The sequence below is a fragment of the Emys orbicularis genome, chromosome 7 (assembly GCF_028017835.1).
Source record: "Emys orbicularis isolate rEmyOrb1 chromosome 7, rEmyOrb1.hap1, whole genome shotgun sequence".
Taxonomy (NCBI): Eukaryota; Metazoa; Chordata; order Testudines; family Emydidae; genus Emys; species Emys orbicularis.
In genome coordinates this window covers 116591177-116604305 of record NC_088689.1, presented here as the reverse complement: position 1 = coordinate 116604305, position 13129 = coordinate 116591177, and the positions used below count along the sequence as shown (strand labels likewise).

The following is a 13129-nucleotide window of genomic DNA, read 5'->3' as shown; positions in this document are numbered from 1 at the left end:
GGAGAAGAATTGGCCCTTACTTTGTACTCTTGAATTTAATTTTTTAAAATATGCTAGTTTCTTCTGTAAATGTTGTTGTCAAGAGTTATCACATTATGACTACAGTTTCCAGTTTGATCTCATATCTCTCATGTAAAACCACAGAGAGCAAAGAACATCCAACCACAGAAGTGATATTTTAAAAACATATATTAGCTCAGTTCCAATACAGAAGTAAGAAAAGTTAATTTAACATGTTTGTATGGGGAGACAAGAACACTAATTAAACATCCAGAACTCATTCACAAATCTGTCCCTTCAAAATAAGCAAAAGAGATTTAATTTCATAGTGAAAGTTTTAAAGTATTCAGCAGTTCCAAATGACATTTCAGTAAGAAAGTTTAAAAAGATTCAGTAGTAAAAGATTTTGTTGAATGTCAGGTAAATATGATTGAATTAAAAATAGCCAATGGTTGTAACTTATATGGAGAAAATAACCCAGCCAAATGTGATGTATGTTTTTTTTTAAAGTGCGCCGCATGCTCTTTTTACAGAAAAATCTCTCTTCTCAGAAGTGAGAGCTCACCATTTTATTTATGCAAGAGCATTCTTTTAATCTTACCTACTGCTTCCTACAGTTTTTATGAACATGCAAAAAAATTGTTATTTACAGTAGAACGTCAGAGTTATGAACACCAGAGTTATGAACTGACCGGTCAACCGCAGACCTCATTTGGACCCGGAAGTACACAATCAGGTAGCAACAAAGACAGACAAAACAAAACAAAAACGCAAATACAATACTGTACTGTGTTAAACATAAACTACTAAAAAATAAATGGAAAGCAGCATTTTTCTTCTGCATAGTAAAGTTTCAAAGCTCTATTAATTCAATGTTCAGTTCTAAACTTTTGAAAGAACAACCATAACATGTTCAGAATTACGAACATTTCAGAGTTACGAACAATCTCCATTCCCGAGGTGTTCATAACTCTGGGGTTCTACTATATTTCAAAAGTTTGCTGTAATGAGTGATTTCATGAGCAAATATTTTAAGTCAATCATATTAAGGTATTATTTGATAATATGTAAACCACATATTATAAACTAGTATTACTTTATATTTTATTTTTAAGATTGTGGCAGTTACACCAGTGAATCTGAGTGTAGTATACAGAAGACAGACTTTAAGTATGACATTCAGTAACTACATTGCTTAAACTCACCATAATAATTCATATTCATTGTACAGCCACAATTTCTTGATGGTGAATTGTTCTTACAAGTTGCACAGAGATGCCTTTTACAAAGATAAACCAAGTTGTTTGATCATTCTATTTATTTGCTTTGTAAATCAACTTTGCCAGGGAAAAATTAAGGTAAGTTTCATGTAAAACTATTATCCATTGAAACCAAATAATGGTAACAGAAAAATTAGCAATAAAAACAAAGAATGTTTTACTAGTTGTAGTTTTTTTTTGTTACAGATTTCTATCAAAACATTTTTTGACAGAACATGGCTTTTTTCAACAAAAAGGAAAGTTTTGTGAAAACATTCAGGTTTTTGTTGAAAAACTTGAAACCCTAAAAAATGGCAACCCAGCCACCCAATATTTCAATTTTAAACCAACAACTTAAATGGAAAACCAAACAGTTTCCACCGAAAATTTTGAATTAAAAAATGAAAATTAAAAAAAAAAAAATCTGTGAAAAATAGTGGTAGAAAAAAATCATTTCCCAACTAGCTCTAGGAAAACCCATCTAATAGTCTGTGGCATTTCCAACAGATTCTACTTTATAAAAGAAGTAATAAGCAGTAGTGCCTATACAAGGTAGTGCCTTGTTGGATCTTTGGACTCAGCCCTGCAGTTGCAGTCATCGCCCATGTGGAGGGAGTTGCAAGAGCAAGGCTTGCTTTTATCTGCACAACTAGGTGCAACAGGATAGCAACAATGTCAAGGTGCAGCAGTACAGGACAGCAGCCTTCTCAAAGTGCTCCAACCTTGACCTGAGTGCGTGGAGGGATAATTCTGGTTCCATGGCCAGTCACAGCTCCTCTGCCCAGTGTGCTGAGAGGGCCATCTATAGCAATTTGCCCTCATAGATCAAATGGCGCATCACCCCGTCCCAGTGCTTAGGATGCTGTGTGGATGTAACAGTACGTGGCCTCTCTCAGCTGGATTCCTTGAGATGCTTTACAAATACAGTCATTTCACAAAGCCTCACAGGGCCTAGGAGAGGAAGGGGACATAACAAAAATAATAGTACTACGTCTGGGTGCAACAGCACCCTGTCAGATTGTGCTGGGGCAACACACACAATGTCATCGCCTGTGTGTGAGAGAGTCTGTGTCTGTCTGACACGCACAATGTCATTGTGTGTGTGATAGAGAGAGTCTGTGTCTATCTGACACGCACAATGTCACTGTGTGTGAGTCTGTGTCTGTCTGACGTGCACAATGTCATTGTGTGAGAGAGAGTGTGTCTGACTGACACACACAATGTCACTGTGTGGGTGAGTCTCTGTCACACACACAGTGTCTGAGAGAATGCCTGTGTCTCACACACAATGCCATCATATGTGTGTAGGTGTCTGTGTCTCACACGCACACAAAAATCTCTTCCTGTGTGGGTCAGATGGAAAGTCCCTCTCCCACGGTCTATCTCCCCACCTGTGGTCCCTTTAAGAGAACGCACACTTCCGGGTCTCCGCCTGTGATGTCATTCATCTCGTCCAATCACACAAGGACAGGTCGCTTGGGAGCCAATCCGAGTGGAGGGAAGTGGGGTTTGTTGCCATGGCGACAGTAGCCGGGCCTAGGCCCCGGCTGGCGGAGGGACGCATGGAGGTGATTCCCCGCGCGCGGGAGCGGGACCTGAGCCGGGGGCTGGAGAGCCTACCCGTGTCGGTGTGGCCGCCGTCCGAGGAACCCCCGGCCTTCCAGGTAGGCGGCGGCGGCGGCGGCCCGGCCCAGAGCAGGAGCTGGCCTCCGCGGCTGGAGAAGCAGCTGCCGCGCCTGAGAGACCGAGGAGCGTCGGCCTGGGCCGCGCGGGTCCAGAGCATCCCCCGGGAAGCCTGGGAGCCGAGCGCGCCTGAGGCGCTGCTGCCGATTCAGAGGCGGCCCGGCTCGCTGGTGCCTATGGCCGAGCTCTGGCCCTGCAGGCTCGCTGGGCGGGGAGCCACGAGCCCAACCCGCTAGGTGCAGGGGTAGGATCCGTGGCTGGGATGGGCAGGGCCCTGCTGGTCTCGCCACACGCTGTCAAGTCTGAATGCACAGAAACGAGCTCGGGGCTCGCCCGAATGTTACACTGCGTGCTGCGTGGTGCTAGAATAATTGGTGAGCACGCTTGGGCCGTGTGATCTGCTGTGTCTTGTTCCAGTCCCCTCCTGCAGTATATGCTGTATTGCATTAGAGGGCACTATGCTCTTAGCCAAGAGCCCTCTCCTTGCAGGAAAGTCCAGCTGTACTAAAAACAAATAAACAAACACACGCACCCACAAACTGCATCAGATTAAACAGATGCGTTCCCTGGCTGGGGTGAGGGAAATACACGTTTAACTTTGAAAGCAGTGTATAAAATGGTGCTTGTACAAACAGGTACCATTTCCGTGTTCCATAAATCTTTAATGGTGCAAAGGAAGTTCTGATTGTTTGCCTCAATCCTGAAACTTTATACCCAAATTCCCGTTGGCATCCTCAGGCGGGATGTGGTTATTATTAGTAGGGAACTGTGTGCATGTAGTTGTAGGATAGGGGCCCTGAACGGGTAAACATTCTAATGTGTCCCTTCTGAAACAAATCAGGGCTTAGAAAATCCTCACTTATATCTAGAGATACAGGGTGGGTGAGTGATATCATTTATTGGACAACTTCAAGAAGTTGCCCAGAAAAAGATATTACCCACTCACCTTGTGTTTGTAATATCCTGAGACCAGCCAGGCTCCAACATCTTATATCTAGGAATAGAATGGTTTGATTTCCAGTAACTTGGAAAAATAAAACCCCACCAACATGGTTGGCTCTTCCACTTCTGTTCAAAAAAGATTTTTAAAATAGGTAGAATGGAGCTGAGTACATGTATTTTAAAATATTCTCTATTTGGATGCCCTGCTCATGTGTTTTTACCTATTTACATTATTTTGCTTTCCAGCAGCCACTTGGCCATTAAAAAAAAAAAAGCATGAGAGAGCATGATTTACAGCCTGTACCTGAAAGACTCAGTAAATAAGCAAATAGTTGAAACAAACATTACTTTTAAAAAAGTAACATTAGTATATCTTTTTTCTGCTATCTCTTTATAGATTAATGGGGAATCAAAGCACTAATTTCAGCTGGTCTCAGGTTAAAAATTACATTTTGCACAATTTTTTTAAAGGAAACATCCCAGAGCTTAATGGAAAAGCTCTTCTCTCTAAAACGTTTTCAATTGTACTACCTCCTTTTTCCTTGCTGACGGTTTTTACAGATTTTAATCTTAAAGCCATATCTCACCTGCTGGTCTCCAGAAATAAAATATATTGCCATAGGTTAATTTATAGCCCAACCATTATAGTTATTTCTTCAGTAAAACAGAATCAAAGAAAGAACTTGACAAGCACTTTAGAGTGCCATACTGTGTGAGGTGGTTAAGACAATAAAATATATGAAAGTTTTGAAACATTAATAGTCACTTTTCATCCTAAGGATGAACTGATCCAACTCCTAATGTATCCAATCTCTTTTCTAAACGATTTATAGAGACTTAAAAACAAATTCCCCAGAGGTGTATGGCTAGTTAGGTTTTGATTAAGTGGTGGATTCATAGGATTTAAGAACCTGTAATCCCCTAATGAAAATGGAGCTGTGTATTGGACTAAACATTACATTCATGTTAAATGATGTGGGCTTGTGAAATTTTCGGGAAATAGAGAAACTTCTAGTTAGTGTATACGGGAATATCAAAGATAAGTGAATGTTAGAAAGATTCAGAACTTGCTCTGATTTAAATACAAGAGGCCGAGCAAGCTGCTAACTGAGGAAAAATAAACCTCTGAATGAACTGGTATGCTTCTGAGCATCCAGAATTTAACATAACAGGCCACGGTAATGTTTTAATCACAGTATGTACTTCAGGTTTCTGGATAATATGCTCCCCTCCCCTCCTTCAAATGGAACATTCTAAAGAAAACAAACATGCCTCTGGAGTATCTTGTTATAAATATCTATAGTTTGACTCCAAAATTTAGCAAAGTTTTGACCACCTTCCTTCATCATATGAATATTCACTCTGATGTGAACCTGGGCCTGCCAGGGGCATTTGCGTAATTTTGAAAGCATGAATTCCAGCTTTGTGTTGTCTGAACTAAACCAAATCCCTTCCTTCAGTAGTAACCAGGTTGAAATGCAATCACCAACTCATTTTTGTTCTCTGCAGATGCATCACTATACAGTTCTGAACACTTAGATACCTGCCTCTGCCACAGACTTTCCTCTTGTGACAATTAAATCACTAGGACCAGGTCTCAATGTAACAAGATACACCTCTACCCCGATATAACGCTGTCCTCAGGAGCCAAAAAATCTTACCGTGTTATAGGTGAAACCGCGTTATATCGAACTTGCTTTGATCTGCCAGAGCGCGCAGCCCCCCCTCCTCCCCCCGGTGTGCTGCTTTACCGCATTATATCCAAATTCATGTTACATCGGGTTGCGTTATATCTGGGTAGAGGCATATCTACCATCTCAAAATGTAAAGCTTTTTGGATGATGAATATTAAAAATAAAAATGATGGCTAGAAATTATTTTCAAAGTCAAACACAGTTCTCACAGGAGAGCTTTTGAATTGGCCTAAGAGGTATTTGTTTGATAAAATAGTAATGCTGTTTAAATAATTTACTCAATCTCACAATGATTTATATGTGTAGATTAACTAGGAAATTAACATCACCATCTGCTTGTCTTTCTGTCTGTTATGTAAATAAATAGTAGCATATTGCATGCCTTTTCTATTTTAAAGGATTCTTTTGTTGCTCAAAATAATTAACTCATGTGTGGTCACTCTTGATACAATTAGATGCATTAGTTTTGTGGGGGCTGGTGAGAATTCATCTCTAGTTTATCCAGTGGGCTGTTTTTAGGAATTAAATAATTAATGTAGCACTCTGCATATTCTCCTTAAATCCATGTGGACTAGGATTTGCATTTTAAAAATTGGTTTCAAAAGCATTCATCTACATAATTAGCAAATAAGAATTAGAATGAAAAAATATAAAGCTGTTTTTAATTGCCCACCCCCGCCTCTCCTAGCTAATTCACCTAGACACCCATCTTCAAGTTTTTTTAAAAAAGTAATTGTTTCCAGATTTTGGCATATATCCAGGAAGAGATTTTTCTGGATCCATTTCGAAGTCTACATCACAATTGTCTCCCTATGGGCAGTCTTATCTGAAAGGTAGGGCCCTACCAAATTCCTGGCCATGAAAAATGCATCACGGACTGTGAAATCTGGTCTTTAGTGTGCTTTTCTATACAGATTTCACAGGGGAGACCAGCATTTCTCAAATTGGGGATCCTTACCCAAAAGGGAATTGCAGGGGGGTCACAAGGTTATTTTAGGGGGGTCGCAGTACTGCTACCCTTACTTCTGAGCTGCCTTCAGAGATGGGTGGCTGGAGAGTGGCGGCTGCTGACTGAGAGCCCACTTCTGCAGGCAGCAGTGCAGAAGTAAGGGTGGCAATACTATACCATGCCCTCCTTACTTCTGTGCTGCTGCTGGCAGTGGCTTTGCCTTCAGAGCTGGGCTTCTGGCCAGCAGCCGCCGCTCTCCAGCTGCTCTGAAGGCAGAGCCTCCACCAGCAGCCATGCAGAAATAAGGGCAGCAGTACCGTGACCCCCTCTACAACTCCTTTATGGGTCAGGACCCCTACAATTATAACACCATGAAATTTCCAATTTAAATAGCTGAAATCATGAAATTTACAATTTTAAAAATCCTGTGACGGTGAAATTGACCAATGTGGACCGTGAATTTGGTAGGGCCCTGTTGATAGGCCAAGAAATGAAAGATGATGGAGACTGAACTGCCTTCTTATTCTGAGAGGACTGGGTTCTCTTGGGCCAGGGTTGAGATACAGTGGTGGGGCAGTGTAAGGGAAGCCAGCGTTGTCACTGCATCTGTTCCATGATCAAGGACTTACAGCTCCAGCACTGTGAATTACTTCTTTCATGTCATGTTCACTTTTTTAAAAAGACACATAAAAATACAGTAACCGGTAATGCTATTGTTAGGAATTGCACAGATGCAGCTGAGTACTGAAACTAAACTAAAACACATTTCTGCTTTCACAACAGACCAATCATCACAATCAGCATAGATAAAAAGAGCTTTTGGTTTCTAACTTTAAATGGCAAAACTTTGAAACAGTTCCTCTCTGTAAAGACGAAATATGAAAAGATTCTAGGAGCTATTAATTTGCATACCAGATGCTTGAAGAACAGTGATCATTTGAAAGGCAGTTATCACTATTAGGCACCTGGGAGATGTTAAACAAAAAAATAAGGTGTATTAATTTTTTCCCCCTGTCTCTACAGGACACAGATCTCAAGAATGTAATATTGTAGTGACCTGATTAGTATGTGCTTTTTGGGGGGCCAGGTTTTCAAAAGTGTCCACTATCCATTAGTCTCACTGGAAGCTCCTGGAGGTCGAGTTCTTTTGAAAATCTGGCCCCTTTATTTTAAATGAGAAAAGTTGTGCTTGTCTCTGTGAAGGGGAGTATAGTTATCAAAATGATTTTAATTTGTGATCATCTCTTTGCAGTATAGCCCAGAGCACGTGGCGGGAGCAGGAGAAGACACTGACCCTTCTGAAATCACTTTTCCAGGATGTAATTGTCTTACTGCTTCCTGCGTGGCCAACACTTGTTCGTGTCTTCGCCATGGTGAAAACTATAACAGTTCATGCATCAAATATATAGGAAGTGAAGTGGACTATACTAGGCCTATTTTTGAATGCAATGCCATGTGCCGTTGTGGTGAGTTCTGTCAAAACAGGGTTATTCAGAGGGGTTTACAATTCAGACTTGAGGTGTTCAAGACTGTTAAGAAGGGGTGGGGTCTCCGCACACTGGAGTTCATACCTAAAGGAAGATTTGTGTGTGAATATGCTGGTGAAGTTCTGTGCTTCCGTGAGGCATGTAGAAGAATACAGGCACAGACACCAGAGGATTCAAACTATATTATAGCTGTGAGGGAACACTTGTATGATGGACAGATAATAGAGACATTTGTTGATCCTATGAATACAGGAAATGTAGGCAGGTTCCTGAACCATTCTTGTGAGCCAAATTTATTTATGGTTCCTGTCCGAATTGACTCACTGGTGCCCAAACTGGCACTTTTTGCTGCTGCTGCTATCTCTGCTGGAGAAGAACTTTCATATGATTATTCTGGAAGATTTCTTAACGTACCGCTAATCAAAAGAGAGCAGGAAATGTTGGAGGAAGATGATGTAATGAAAAAACCCTGTTACTGTGGTGCTAAATCATGTGTTGGTTTTTTACCGTATGATAGCTCTCTGTGCTATACACCAGGCAAACAAACTTTTGGCAAAGTTTCTCAAGGAAACAGCTGTGCATAGGGATTCAAAAAGATTGACATCAGTGAATATAGCATCTATTGTCAGATGTGCCTAGACAAAAATTGAATGAGATTCCTTTGCCCCGCCACCCAAAAAAATAACCATAGGTCCCCCTCCCCACATATACACACACCAACAGCTACAGCAAGGGTAGAAGTATAATGGCATGATGTGGGAGGGGGAAATGCCATTCCACTTAGCTTCAAGTGAAAAGTTAAATGACTAATTAGGACTACAGGCAAAGTGTAGGAAGTAATTGTTATGTACACTGTAATCTTACACAGTTAGAGGCATTTGGCCTTCATCTGTACATTTCACAGTACGCTCAGGACACTGAACCCATAACCTTACATCTCAGTAAGGGTTAATACTTAACACATAGGTGAAGGAGAAGTCAAAGCAGAGGCACTGATGGTGCAAAATAAACAGAAGCTAAGGCAGGTGTAAAGTGCTGCAGATGAGTATGTTAGATAGTATATTCAAAAGGGGAAAATGCTGTTTTCAGGAGAGGAGATTGCAATCTGCCTTACTGCTCTGACTGTTAGAGCCAGCCTTGGACAAAAGCCAAGACAGAGTTCCTGACAATATCCTCAAATAACACGCTGAACAATCTCCTGTACTCTCAACTTGATTCCAGGTGGATGATACAAGAGAGAGCTAAACGGGTGACCTGCTGCCACAGCTAACCTTTTCCTGTTAAAACAAGAAAGCTTAGGATAACTTGCCACAGCTCAAAGATTTTGATAAGGCCTGTTTCAATGGACAGTGAGGTATATAGAAACAGATTGAATTAGAATTGTAGGTGCAGAAAAGTGGGAATTTGGGGAGATGAGTTAGATAAAGGAAAAAATCACTTGAGAATTAAAGCTTGAGAAAAAATCAAGGTGACAGGTGCAAATTAACAGTGGCATTTACAAAGGTGGCACCCGTTTTTGTTTTTTTAAACTGTGTGCATTAATAGCTCCTGCAAACTAAAACTATTTAAAACATGAATTCCTTGCCTGTTCTGGAGCCTGTTTGAAAATTAAGAGTCATTTATAGCTATAGCTGAGCCCCTCCTATTTCATGACCAACTTTTACAGAAAAATATTAAGTAAAATGCATTCCCTCCTCCCCATCTTTTGCCAGCTCTTCCTACTTACCCCACTTGACTGTAACTGGGTAGGGAGCTAATTCTGTTCCATGAACACTTGACGTTGCGTTTTCTCCTCTGTTCCCTGAAATGGACTCTGTACCCCAGGCCTTCTCTGTGATCATTCTAATTTTTTTTCTGAACTGGCTCCATCTCAAGGCATAGGCTCAGTTAGCCACAAGAGGGCACCAATGTAGATGTATAGTCATCCCTTCGAAATAGCATGCATCACCTCAGTGATGCTTTCCAACGGATGTTGGCAAAATAACTGAGGGAGTGGGCAGAAAATCCAAATTCCATTCTGTGGAGTAGCACAATACACTACCTGTGTGTCTGGCAAAACAGACGGAAGTGGTAGATGCTAATATACAACACCTTTACGAACAAGCATCTGTTTCTGCACTGTTCAACAGATGGTAGAGGGAAGAGGGGGTTTTGTTTTGTTTTGTTTAATATTAGTCCTTTCAAGCATTTTTTATGCAGTCAGATGTTTTATTGTTAGCCTCTTTTTTTCCTCTCAAACCAAATTGGTTTCTGTCTCTGATTATAAGGAACAGGGAAGCAGAGTTTTGCCATTGCAGATAGGAGGGATAGTGGTGCTTAGAAGATACATAAAGTAATGGCTATACTTTACAACTAAAAACTACAAAATGTTTAGCAGTACGAGTTAAGAAAGTTGCTAGTTTTAGGCCAGTTGTTGTGGACAAGTGACTGTCATAAAAAAAATCCACTAGTGCTGTTACTGATTTTCATCAGTCCATAATCATTTGATGGTGTCAGAGTACCTCCTCTCTTTCTCCCTTAGAAATGATTGCTTCTGCTAGCGGTGTATGGTGGAGGTCTACGTAAGAGATCTTAACTGGACATTCCAGATGGAAGGGTTGAAAATGTAGAACATGGAAGATGTTTTAGAGCCCAGGAAAAGACCATACTTTGTTCCTTTTCGGCAGTTAGGCCCCAATCGGGGTAGAGTTACTCACATACCCTAGTTTAGAAAAGGAAAAGGGTCTCTCACTCCTTTCCTGTAATTCCATACAGTCTTCAGTTGTAGCATGCTTTAAGTCCAGTCTGTTTCAGTCGGGCTAGTTTAAAGATTTAGTGTTCCTCTACTATCTTCTACCCCCAGTTTCCAGTGTTTCCCCCCTAAGATCATACCACTGGGAAACGGACACTACCTTTGCGGTAAAATTTGAAAGGCAAGTAGATTCATCTATGCATTGCTTAGTTCTGACTGCTGGACTAGCTTATTTTTAATGTTTTGTCGTGCTGTTGGGTGGTGAGGTGGTACAACATAGATTAATCAATTAAAGTCAGTTTTTGAGACAAGGATGGATGGGTCAGTTGCCAGTGGATCAAATTTAATTAAAAAAAAAAAAAAAAATCTAAACCTGCATTTTACAACACAGAAAGATCCATTCAGTCCATAAAAATTATTTCAATGTATGCTTTCTGTAATACAATATGTAGTCTGTGGCTCACTTACTGTCTTGTTCAACTTACTGAGTAGCTCGTTATCATAATTCACTGTACATTGTGTTTATTAAATATCACAAAGTGTTCAAAACGTACATGTCTGTCCACTAACTTTGTAAACAAATCTGCTTTATTCAGGTACTTTGGAGTACTTGCCGGTAAAGTATTGCAATGGTGGAGCACCTTCAGCAAGGTGGCAACTGTTTACCGCAGTGACTCAGAAGCAATATTGCACATTCACATTTTGATTTTCAGCAGTAAGAGGATGGCGTGAATGGTTCCACACCATGCAAACATTTCACAGTAGGATAAGGAATACAATTCTATGAAACTAGTTCCAGTTCCACATGCTGCTACTTTTCTAACTGGAAAAGATGGTCAGTGACAACACCCTTCACAATCTGTTCCTGTAAGTCCTGGACATTTGAGAAACAACCAGTGAGAGGGCCACTTCTGCCAAACACTTAAGGAAAGAACACTAAGGGTAGATGTTATTAAAAGGTAGTTCTGTGTCTGTTTAATTTTTTGTTTTTATGTCCCATGCTGCTGAGTGAGACACTATTGTACTTTTAAGTTTGTAAGAAGTATGTATTTCCAATCATACTACTTGTCCTGTTGGAGCAGTCAGCACCTAAACAGTTACTTTAAATACACATTCTAATTTGCTACCCTTGTTTTTCTGAAGGGTGTTGGCCAAATAGCACCTCCAGTGACAAAATGCACCTTCATTATTTTCCAGGTGTTAGTTTGCAAAAGGAGTATCTCATCCACCCATCTTGGAAAGGGAAGAGCTTTGGTTTTGCTCACTCTTACTGAGGTGCCAGTCTTTCCCTAGTTTCCCATTTTGACAACCCACACCCTCCCTAAAGCCCGATCAAGCCACCTACAATTTCACTTCTGTCAAAGAAAGACAATTAGATCTTGTGCTAGGATCACATTTTTATGCAAAGTTTGGAGTAATGCACAGAAGACATCCAAGACGAGGTAGGATTAAAAAAAAAATCGAATGCCTAAGGCCAAAAGATCCTATTGGTATTACATTATTTTTAATATTGTTTAAAAAGTTGAAACAAAGTCCCCAAATCATAAGTTTTATCAGTGTAGCTGTAAGTGACATGAATGTATCTTCTATCCTAACTAGGAGTTGAGTGAACGTATTTTTGCATTTCTAAAGTGCCTTTCAGCCAAGGATACCCAAGCGTAAGGCTTCAAGTGTTGCCAGAGAGCACCCTATTGCCAGAAGTCAGGCCGCAAACAGAAGAAACACTGCACAAATGAGGAAACAATGTGATCATTTTTCCCATTCAGTAGCCCCTACTGGCTCTCTTGCTAGCTGCATCCAAGACAATGAAACAAAACGTACAAGGGTGTTGCTATAGTTCCCAGACAGTCGGCATGTGTTTATTGTGTGTGTGGCAAGGGGTGTTTTTGCTTTTGCACATTGCTGTCTTACTTGGCAGGCCAAGTTTGGGAAAACCATGTGCCACAACGGAAAGACTAAGGAGCTGCCTAATCTTATCATAACAGTGCAACCACTGCCTGTTTCAGAGCACTAGTTCAGTAAATGTGATATAGCAGACAGAGGAAGTGTCCTTTCATTTTATTTGTTACATGTCTCCATTGTTTTTCCTTATCAGCATTAGATCCCATTACTTTAGCTAATAATCCTTTTCTGGGAGGGGACCACTTCCCAATTTAAAAAAAAAAAAAAAAAAGGCCGTTGTAAGCATAGTAGAGCTTTTCTGTTTTGCGGGGAACTGTGTGTACACAGTCAGCCAACAGTCTAGTAATATGAACTAATCACTCTAGTTTATTTTCCATACAGTTGAAGATTGATGTATAAAGCTGCAGTTACGGAAAATATGTAGACAGCCAATCTGATCAAGGAGAGCATTCTGTAATGTTGTCTATCAGATATATTACTTG

The 13129-nt window shown here is 40.6% G+C and overlaps 1 protein-coding gene across 1 annotated transcript in view; it reads left to right on the top strand.

Annotated features, from left to right (window-relative positions):
• The window catches only part of LOC135881607 (histone-lysine N-methyltransferase SETMAR), a 69285-nt gene extending 60659 nt beyond the window's left edge, over window positions 1-8626 (top strand). The window contains exons 2-3 of the mRNA XM_065408264.1: window positions 2667-2923; window positions 7780-8626. Of these exons, the coding sequence (XP_065264336.1) occupies window positions 2667-2923; window positions 7780-8598 (1076 nt within the window). The 3' untranslated portion in view covers window positions 8599-8626. The remainder of the gene's footprint in view (window positions 1-2666; window positions 2924-7779) is intronic.
• Window positions 8627-13129: the final 4503 nt, after the last annotated feature.